Below are 11286 nucleotides of genomic sequence, written 5' to 3'. Positions count from 1 at the left end.
ACTTACTGCTACTTGGTGTTTTATATTTGTTTATTTTTTTATTGCCCATTTTCCCAACCTAGAATGTAAACCTCAGAAAAATAGAAAATAAATCTCTTTCATTTATTGTTATATCTCCAGTGCCTGGAATATCCGACATATATTAAACACCTAATGAAGCATGTGCTGAAAAGTGAATGAATAATCACTTTGCAAATCACATCTTTAAATATAGTAGCCAAAAAAGTTAAAGACTTCCATATCCCACCATTAAAATAGTCTATGCTTGGGTGTCCATCCAAAGAAATGATTCCTTTAGTCTACAAGAAGATGTGTATAAACTATCTCCTTCTGGAAAGTAGAAATAACCTGTACTTCTGTACATAAGTGAATATAATTGGCTCAATTTATGCATGGTACATTTATTTTCCAGTTACCATGAATAAATGTATCAACTTACAGCAAAAGGATGCTAAGTCAAAAAGCACATGGCAAGGTGAGTAGTTTGATAATGCATACAGAAATATATGTATCCACATGTTAAAATATTTTTATGAATACATGTATGCATTAAGGGTATAAAAATCATGGAATGTTTTATATCAGTTTCAGGATGAAAGAAGAAAGAAAAATGGGGTGAGGTTACAGCTATAAAATTTTAGTTATTTAAAATTAAAGGTAATAGTAAAAAAATTACATTAAAAGTAAGTCATGAATCATATGCATATTCTGTAATTTGCATATAATTTGTATTTATAATATACTATATGCAATAATCTATTTCCATGATACTAAAACCAGAAACTATTAGTGACACTTGTCTTTGGGGCATGGAATTGACAAAGGAGAAGAGATAAGAAGTACAATGACCATCATTTGGAGGTTTAATTATTTATGAGAAAGCTTACTTTTATTTTACTTTATTGTTTATTTTATTTTGGTACGAGGTATTTTATTTTGAACTCACAACCTTGCACTTGCCAGGCAGGCGCTTATGCCACTGAGCTAAATCCCCAGCATATTACTTTTATTTTAAAATGGCAAATTTAAAATGTTTTTCTTCAGGCCTTGTTTTGTCAGGTAAAGCAGATAGAAAAGTGAAAATACTGAAGGCATAAATAACTTCATTAATGAGCTTGAAATAATAATCTATTAAAGTCTTCCTCTGAAAATAAGATTACGTTCTACACAGGCTTCCATGAAAGTTTGATGAGTTGACAACTCAGCAAGCCAGGTAAAAGAATTAAGCAAACACACTTCAATACTGTGTGGACGTTGCAATTAAAAGTAGGAGAAAAAAAGTAGAAATTACAAAAACAATTTTTCCATGTAGAACTAGAAATTTTTGATAAAAATAGAAGCAAAGCCACCAACCCCTTGGAAATGATCATATTTTCTTCTAAACAATTTTTGCGTTATATAGGTGAGTAAACCCAGAATGTCAGAAACTTAGCAAAGGAAAGATAATGAGAATGGGAATTACCAAAAGCTGAGGAGCACCTCCTCTTGACTGGGCTGGTGGTAGACTCCTGGGTCCCCCCATTCCAACTTCTCTTCCTCATCCATCCGATTGTGCATCGGGGCAGCACCAGCACCAAAATCCAACCTAATTGGTCTGCCAGCCTCTCATAATTGTGATCTTTCTGTCTTAAACTTGCAAGAGGCTGGGATTGTGGGTGTGTGTCACTGTACCTGGCCTTTCCATTCATTTTTGATCAAGATTTTGTTAACTAGACTTTTTATTTAAACATTAAAAAAAAAAAAAAAACCAGAGTGAGTGAATTACCTTTGAGTGCTTTAGGGTTTCTGTTAGCTTTCATCAGTGAGGTAGTCTATTTATTTATTTTTGGTCTTTTTTGAGACAAGTTCTCACTATGGAGTTCAGGCTGGACTTGAATTCACTTTGTAGCCCAGGCTGGCCTCAAACTCACAGCAATCTTCCTGCCTCAGCCTCCCAAGGTATGTGCCACCATGTCTAGCTTAGTGAAGTACTATGGAGACGAGCTAGAAGAAGGCAAGAGTGTGGGTCCGTACAATATAATGAGACCTGGCCCTTGCAGGATGTTTATTATTTTTTTATGTGGTGGGATTTTGTTCGTTTGTTTTGGTAAGCCAGGGCCTTTTAAAATATTTTAATGTTGAGACAGGGTCTTGCTAAATCATTATGTTTTCCCCCTTCTCAGCTCAAACTTGTGGTTCTTTTGTCTCAGCTGCCTAGGGGAATGGAATTTTGGAGTATGCCAGCATACCTGGTTTACAATTTTAAAAAATTAAAATATGATTGAAATAATCTTTTAGAAGTTATACAAGCCTGCATCTATTTTTCTTAAGTCCAGATGTGATTTACTCCATATTCTGCAGCAGTATTTTCCTATCTGAATAAGCTGTGGTTAGCTGGCTTTGGATTAGTAAAGAATGCAGGCAATGATAGGAATAGAGGAATGTGATCCACATGCTAGGGAACACTGAGAGACTCAATCCCACTGATTCAAGGAATAGAGATGTCTGGAGACATCTTTCCTACTTCTGCCTAACAAAGATGAAAAGGAAGACAGGGTTTGTTTTTTTAAAAAAAATTATGATGAAATAGATTTCAGAACTCTGGATTAGGCTTTTAATATTGAAAATCAACTGCTAGCATCATTTCCTAATTAGAATGGTTGGCATTTAGCATTCTATTTCAAGATAACAAAAACATCCTTCAGTTCCCTGGGTATACTGTGTGTTTTTTACCCAGATTGCACAGTATTTTCACAGGATGTTCTAGTTCATATTTAGTTAGGTGGGTGGAAACATTGTAAAAACTAGTCTCCTATTTTTAACAAAAATTAGAATAGTTATGGATGAAAGTCACAATTCCCAAGATAAAATAAAAAATTGTATGTGAGTTGTTTAGTCTTATTTTTTCCTTAAAATATAGAAGTAAGCTTTGTAGTGATGAATATAGCCATTATACCAATTGGGTTTTTGTTATGCAAATTCTAATGCTAAAAATAATTAGAATCCTAAAGAAAATATTGGGTATATGATTATGGTTAAGGCATGGGCCAAAACTTTGTAATTACTGCAAAAATGTAAATTATAAGGAGCCAGGGGTTTAGCCTAGCAGTGAAGTGCCTCCCTGGCAAAGTGAGGTCATGAGTTCAATCCCTGGTACAAAAAAAAAAAAGTAAATTATATTACTTTTTCCCGTGTGTGTGTGTGTGTGTGTGTGTGTGTGTGTGTGTGTGTGTTTAGTGTTTTGGTATTTTTGACATAGGATCTCTCTATGTAGCCCAAGTTGGTCTCAAACTCACAGCGGTCCTCCTGCCTCTGCCTCCCGAGTGGTGGAATTACAGGTGTGCACCTCCATGCTGTGCAAATGACATTAATTTTAAGGATGGTGTTATGGCCAAAACACCAGCTCTGTCACCAGATATAAGCAAGGAGCTACAACATAGCATTTCTGGAGACTGAGGCACATACCCACTTTTTTCTCCATGGATACTTCTTATAATTTAAACCTCCTGTCCAGGCATATTCCACAGGAATATGTAACCTGGAAAGTACTGGTCAACCAGGAATTTCTCGAGGTATAAAACTTATATCAGTAAGAATGACATAGGAGGATTTGAAATTGTAGTACATGCCGATAACCCTAGCTACTTGGGAAATTGGCAAAAACATGGAGTTTGAGGCCAGCCTAGGCAACTTCCCATCTCAAAATAAAAAAGGTTGGGGTTGTAGCTCAGTGGCAGAGTGCTTGAGCAGCATGTATGAAGCTGTGGGCTTTATCTTCAATACTATAAGAAAAAGAAAAGTAACAGCAGTTGAATGTAGCTCAATGGTAGAGCACTTGCCTGATACATGTGAGGTCCTGAGTTCAATCCCCAGCCTGGCAAGTAATAAGTAATTACAGTGACACAATTATCATTTATTTCTCAAATAACTTGGAGGTGATTTTTATGTGTAAAAGGTGTTGTAGGTATTATGGTGATCTAAAAAGAGGTAAAAGCCTAAAGAATCTGCCTTAGAAAAATTTATAATTTAGACAGAAAAGGAGATAATTTTCAGTTAAGGAATAATACAAGATTGCTTATGATCAAGTAACTTATTAGTGACACCCAATAAATAAACAAATGAAAACCAAAAATAAATACTAACATTCTAGTTCCAAGGTTAAGAAAGAGCATATACTAAGGGCAAACAAATTACTCAAAAATATTTATTGTGTGTGGCACTTTCTAATGCATTGTATTTCATAAATAAATAGTGTCATTACTTTTAAGGTCAAAAATTAATAATCAAAGGTAATCTTTTGAATAGGCATAGCAAATCATATAGTTAGCAAACACAGAGTATTAGATTAGTAAATAATTTACATTATTTGCTCAAAAGAGGTGACGCAGGAAGAAGAATCTTGGAACTTGTTCATCCCGGAGAATCACTCTCATCTCTTAAGAACAACATTTCAATGCCTTGCAAGCAAGGTAGGACTTCTGTAGTTATTCAGTTCCACATGAAACTGTTTTTGACAAAACATTAATAGATAGTGCATCTATTTTAGGAATTGTAAGGATAAAAAAAAGTCCATGTTTTTCTAAAGCTGTAATTGCTTGTTCCTCCAAAGACCGTTGGTCTTATTTAACTTGGACACATAGTTTTACAAATGCTTCATCCCAAATTGCAAATTTCATTTGTGGAATTTACTGGCAAACACTTGTGCCTCTTAGAATTGTCAGCTTGTATATTCATAGGAGAAACCATCCATAGATTATCACAGAATGACCTTAGACTTGGGTCTTGGACACTGTGATTCTGATTTTGACTGTGATATTATTTTTCAATAATAGTTTTCCAAAACTGTGTCATTATGTCATTAACAAAGGGAAAACTTATGTTTTGAGGATGTAATTCCCATCTTTAAAAAATGTCCTGCCTGCAAGAATTACAGTGTACAGGTTGGTCTGGTAGTTGTTCTTAATATAGCTATGTTAATTTCTGAGATTTTTTTCAAGGGACCCTCCAAGAAGAAATTAGATGATAGGAAATTGCATTTATTATCTATGCTCTGAGGCTGTCGAGGTAAACAAAACAAGCATTACTCTTAGCTCTCACTTATCCATGATATTTGGGATAAAGAAAATTGTTGAGATATCAACCATGAAACCCATAGTCAGTTCCAGTCTCCTTTCAGTTACGATGACCCTAAACCCTTGCTCCAAGAAATCTCTCATTGAAGTTGTTAACAAGTAGCCACAGGATTTAAGCTTGGCTCCTTTTCCTTTCCCTTGCCCTCCCTCTGGTGGAGGTGTCAATGAGTGAAACACCCAAGATGGGCAGCTGAGAATTCCAAGGGCTTGAACCTTCCACCAGTCACACCATTGGCTTTTGAAGCCGGTAAGGGCGGTTGGTGGTGGCCACTTTAGAGGTGACTAGGGGGTGCCCTACTCACTTTGCCTTCCTCTGATTCTAAATGGGAGTTCAAATGTTTATTAAAATAATATTACTGTTCATGCTTCCAAAAGGAATATGCATTTTTTCTGGATTAATATGTTCCTAATAAAATGTTGTAAAGACTATGGTCCCTGTTGGTAAAATGGAACAAATTCCTTCTTCCTAATAATTTAATAGTTTAGTAAATGATATTCGATAACTTGATAACCTAATATTTTATTTTAATTTTATTTGGGGGGGTACTAGGGATCGAACTTACAACCTTGCACTTGCCAGGCAGGCACATGTGTCACTGAGCTAAATCCCTAGCCCCAAATCTAATATTTTAATAATAAAAATTGGAGCTCTTTTACATTCATTACCCCAACTGATGCTGCCAATAGTTCAGCAAGAGAAGATGCAGTCACATTTAGAGGATGCAGTGGTGGACCAGGACGTTTGCCAAATGTTAACAATTTGATTTTTGTACTTCTCTAAATAGCTTACTGAAAAAGACATAGGATAGTAATTTATAGTGGGTCTCAAACATTTTTTTGTTTTTTGAGACAGAGTCTCACTATGAAGTTCAGGTCATTCTTGAGCTCACTATGTAGCCCAGGTTGGTCTCAGACTCACTGTAATCCTCAGACTCACTGTAATCCTCCTGCCTCAGCCTTCCAAGTACTGGGATTACAGGTAGGAGCCACCACACCTAGCTCAAACATTCTCAGATTTTGGAATATGATCATATTTATCCCATGGGTAAGATTACACTGGTATTTATATACCATAAAAATTATGCCTTAATTTAGTTATCAAAGACCATATTAGAAGTAGCAGTGAGTTGTAGACAAAAGAATGAGTTCCATAGCCAGATCCCTTGGGCTTGAATACTGGCTCCACTACATGTGTAAGTAACCCTCAGAGGACCACCTAGCAGGAGGCAATACTATCTCCAAGACAGTCACTGTCAATACTTAGTAGCTCTAGCATTTATAAAGCTAGTAATATGGCCCAAAGTACATGGTATATGATGAAACTGGACTGTAATCTTGACCCACCAGTTTATTGCCTCTTAAAGAAATGTCTTTCTAGGTTATGCTATTTCCTCATAACTCCTAAACTTATGTTTTGAGAATGTAAGTCCCCCACAGCTCCTTCCACAATATTTTATTCTTTTGTACCAAAATGACAAAACTTTTTCGAAATTAACATTTACAAAACACTCCATTACAGAAACTTTACCCCAGATATCACTGGTTCACACACTGATTATTCCAGGCATGCACACTGGCTCCTGCAGTGGTTTTGTGCTTTCTAGACACATTCTCAAAGCTGTCCAGAGTTAAGCTACTCGCATTTCTACTACACTTCTATTCAGTTTGTTAATTTAGCCAGCAATGCCTAGAACTGGACAAGCTATTAAGTAAATTACCAACGGACTGGCAGGTCCTCCCTGTGTTTCATTCTCTTTTCCCTCTTTCTTGGTTTTTGGCTGACTGATCTGGCAGGGGGTGTGTGAGGAACATGCAAACTCCCCGGCCATATCAAAAGAATCTAGTGAACATCTTCCCTGAAATTGTGCATGAGGATTAAGCGCTCTGCTTAGCACTCTCCACTCCAAGGAAGATGTAAAAACTTAGGCGCACGTATTGGGCTCCGGGAAAGAATTTGTTTTCCTCGTCAAGAAACAGGACCCTAGGCGGTGCGCAGGGAGCGGAGGGAGAGGCGTCTGAGAGTCTATAGAAGACAGTGTAGTAAGAAAGAAGGAAAAGGTAAGACACCATGCAACTTCTGGGATTTGTTTCTCCTTTTTTTCCCCCAGGGTGGTTGGTGGCAGCTGGCCCAACACAATAGCTAGCCAGCAGTCCCCAGCCTAAGTGGGCTAGAAATGACTCTCAACAGAGCCAGGAGGCTGGGAACGGAGAGGGGTGTTTATGGGAGGGGCAAAAGATGAGGGTGACCGGGAGACAAATGTCTTGGCGGTAGCGGGATACTAAAGCCCGAAGCAGCCCGGAGCCAAGAGAGCCACTTCCCGGAGGGCTGTGGGCTGGGGGTCCGGACGAGGACAGGGGCCTTTCCCCCTTGAGGCGGGGCAAAGGGTGGAGAGAAGCATGAGTCAGCAGCCCTTGATTGGCTCATGCTCTCACACCGCGGCTCTCGATTGGGCAATTTGCAGCGGGAGATGTTGTGAGCGCGGCGGGGCTGGGCCAGCCGCCGGGGCTGTGCAGCAGGCCTGGGACTGGCCGGGGCGGGGCCGCGGGGCTGTGTTCCTGGATCCTCTGGGGCTCGGAGCGCCGAGTCGCGCATCTTTCACCCTCTGCTCCACCAGCCGCGCTGTATTCCTTCAGATTACAGATTTAAAAAACGAAAAAAAAAAAAAAAAAAAAAAAAAACAAAAACCACCCGAATGAACGAGGCTCCTGCACCAGCTCCCCCTTCCCACCGTGGGAGGCTAGTGGACTGTCGGGCGTGAGAGGACACTCCCTTATCTGGGAGTCCCACATCTCGCTGCCGCGGGCTCTTCCCGCTGCAAAGCCGAGGCCGCACTCTAGCAGCGCGACCCTGCAGTTTGGGCTCGTGGTCCCCCACCGGACGCAGCTCGCAGCCGGAGCGTCCCGCCCGCCGCAGGTCTCTCCTCACAGAAGCCCCCCACCCCCACCCCCGCCGCTGTCGCCCCGCGCTCTGGCGGCCGCAGAGGGCGGGAGGGGTTCCTGCTCCCGCTTAGGGGCGCCGCGGGGTAAGGGCCAAGGTCCCTGCTGTCGCTGAGGGCTGGTGGGTGGCGCGCGCCCCTCCAGCCCTCTTCCATCCCAGTCCTGTAGGGTCGGACCCGCTCCGGGGACCGCGTTATTCCAGACAGAAAGTACTAGCCGGAGCCTCCCCGGGGAGGGGAGGGGAAGGAGGTGGGGTGGGAGGAGGCGGCTCCGGAGGAAGAAGCGAGGAATCCGCCCCCGGGACGCAGCTCGCGCGGCCGCCGAGCCGGGCGTTCCTGTCACTGGGCGCTCGCGGGCGCCGCAGCGGGGCCCCGGCCCGGCCCGGCAGCGAGGCAGAGTCCGGCGGCCACCGCCCCGCCCCAGCTTCCTGCGGCCGAGAGCCCGGGTCGGCCTGGCCTGGTGGCAGCAGAGTCGGGAGAGGTCGGCGGCGGCGGGTCGTCCTCCCGCGGAGGTGGCACGGGCAGGGCCGCTGGCCGCGCTTCCTCTGGTGCGTGCGTGCGTCCCCCCTCCTCAGCCGCGGCTGGGGAGCGCGCGGCGTGGCGGGCTGCTCCTTCCCGCCACCCCGAGGCCGCGCGGGGAGCCCGCGGCGGGGCGCAGGGGCCGGGGCCGCGCGTGCGGAGCGAGGGCGGCGCGCGGGACGAGAGAGGGCACAAAGGCCGGCGGCGGGCGCCGGGTCTGGCCAGCCGCGGAGGAGGGGCGCGGCCCTCATGAATATTAACCGCGCCTGCGGCCTAGCGTCCCGGCGGGCCCGGCCCGCCCGCGTCCTTCCTTGCGTCCGCGCTGTGCCGCCGCCGTGGAACCCGGAGCGAGGGAGCGGGCTGGCGGCTGCCACGGTTCCCGCACCTCTCCGGAGCACGCACACGGACCGCTCTTCCCGGGCCGGCTCCTGACCCGCCTCAGGAAGGGGCGGAGGAAATAGTGGTGGGTGGGTGGGTGGTTTTCTTTTTTTTTCTCCTCTCCTTTTTCTGTCACGTTTTCACCCTTCTCCTGGGGTGGCCGCAGGGGCAGAGCGCGGAGCCGGAGCCGGAGTCGCGGCTCGGCAATCATGCCCCCGAGCGGGAGCGGCAGCGGCCTCTGTCCTCCGGCCTCGCGCCTCCCGGCCCGACCCGTCCCCACCCGCCGCCGTAGGCCGGGGAGCGCCGCCTCCGCGGACCCGCGACCCCTCCCGGCCTGGCCAGCTTTTTTGTGCGTGGGGGAGGCGAACGGGAGCGGAGAGGTGTCCGGGAGTATCGGCCCCCTTTTCAGCGGCGGCGGGGACTTCCTCAGGTGTGCGTGTCGGGGACGCGGGGGAACCTCGCTGTCTTGCGCCCGCCGCCGGGGATCCGCGTTGGTAGAGTGCTTGCACTGGGGCGGGGAAGGGTTTTTCTGAAAGGCTGCGCGGGCAGCCGAGTGCGTTTGGCACTGTCCCGGGGCTGTTCTCTCTCTCTCTCTCTGTAGATTTTTTTCTTTCTTTCTTTTCTTTTTTTTAGTTTGTTGATTGGGTAGAGTGTGCTGCTTGTTTCATCTGTGGGGTGCTCGATCTCCCCCCCATGTGTGCTTTTGAGTGTAGGACGCGCAGACTTGGCGTCAGCGTGTGGCGAGCCTGGATATCAGCGTCGGGAAGAAAGTTCATGCCCTGTAACTTCTCCGGTTCCAGGTGGAGCGCCGCGGGAGCCGGACCTGGAGCCACCCACCCGAGTCCGCCTGCCTGGGAGGAGCGCCGCTGGGGAGAGGATCCTGGCTGCGGTCGGCCTGGACGGTAGCTCGCAAGGAGACCTGTCGCCTTTGTTTTTAAAGTCTCTGGAAATGGAGGAGGAGGGCGAAGTCGCCTGAAGTGGGCATTGGCAGGGGCTTACAGAAACACGCAGATCAGTTTCATCCCCAGCACGTTGTGTATTTCCCTGGCCCTGCACCTTCTCGGAGCCTGGTGTGGAATTCTTCCCTTTTTGGTGTGTGTGGCATTTCCTCCCCACGCCCAATGTGGACCCCAAAGGATTTGTCCTTTTGCAATTTGGAATGAAATGATGGCCACACGTCAGACTGGTCTGCCTGACGGAGATGGTGGTGACAAGCTCAAGGCCAGCGCGGTCCCCGCCGGTGAGGTAAGCCAGAGGGGCGGTGGCTTGTGTCTTTGAGTGTCCTGCAAGTGTGGGATGGCTGCCACTTTGCCTCGCATGGGGCATGGAGCTGGTTGGCTAGAGCACCTGAGTGGTTCAGGAATGAGATGTGGTCCATGCTTGTTTCCAGGAACTTGGGTGACCAGTTTTGTTCAGTCCCCATGCTGAAGTCTCTGGGGGTATCGTTGTACATGTGTGTGTAGCCCGGGGCATCCTCCAATGCTGAGAGCCTGGCGAGCTTGTTTGTTGCCCATGGAACCATCTCTTGTCTCTTACTGACGGGTGGCCGAGGGCCTGCTTCTGGTCACTGTTGGTACAGATGGATGCCTTTTTGTTTTCTTTTAAAAAAAGTACCCCCATACCAGGACAGTTTGGGCCCATCTTTGGAAAATGCCTCACAGTGCAATTACAATTCCAACTCCCAGAAAAATCTGCCTTTACTGTCCTTTTATTTATGTCTTCCCATTTACAGTTTTCAGTTCTGCAGACTGCTCAGGGGAGTCAGGTGGCTTGCATTGCTCTTCAGCCTGACATCTTGAGAAAGCCTAACATCAGAGAATTTTACTCTAGGCTTTCTCTGAATTTTGTTTTGATTAGCCAGAACCGGAACCACAGAAATTCCATTAATTTATGGTGTCCACAAACTCTGCTGCCTTCTCATATCTTTTTTTTCTCTTTGCATATTCAGTTTGTTTCTGTAATAGATTTTGTGATTACTTTGTTGAGCGTGGCTTCTGTAGTTTGTTAAAGGTACTGCGTATTATTATCCTTCAGAGTTTTTTTTTTAGACTCCCAGATTTTTACTGGAATGCTGAAGATTGCAATAATATCCCCAAATGAGCCTTTACTATCTCACAGTCTCACTTCTTTGGCATCTTCTGTTGAATGTTTTGACCTTGATACAGTGTAGTTCTAAGTGTGTTAGTTGGGGCATTTTAGTAAAAGTGACTCAAGTTAAATTTTGGCCCACAAAGCACGGAGAGAAACTTGGTTTGTGCAGCTTACTTCATGTTGGAACTGAAAGTAGTGCAGGCAGTACAGGGTACAGTGTGCTGTTACCACACAATTTATCAGACAGACCC

The 11286-nt window shown here is 45.3% G+C and overlaps 1 protein-coding gene across 1 annotated transcript in view; it reads left to right on the top strand.

The window, feature by feature from the left end:
- Nucleotides 1–9089: 9089 nt before the first annotated feature.
- Nucleotides 9090–11286, top strand: part of Arhgap21 (Rho GTPase activating protein 21) — a 133702-nt gene continuing 131505 nt past the window's right edge. The window contains 2 exon segments of the mRNA XM_063238023.1: nt 9090–9374; nt 9745–10189. Coding sequence (XP_063094093.1) covers nt 10109–10189 — 81 coding nt within the window. The 5' untranslated portion in view covers nt 9090–9374; nt 9745–10108.

Source organism: Cavia porcellus, unplaced genomic scaffold (assembly GCF_034190915.1).
Source record: "Cavia porcellus strain 051 isolate PalLab524CR breed Dunkin Hartley unplaced genomic scaffold, mCavPor4.1 scaffold_27, whole genome shotgun sequence".
Lineage (NCBI taxonomy): Eukaryota > Metazoa > Chordata > Mammalia > Rodentia > Caviidae > Cavia > Cavia porcellus.
Note: the sequence above shows the minus strand (reverse complement) of the source record. Positions and strands in the feature narration are given on the sequence as shown.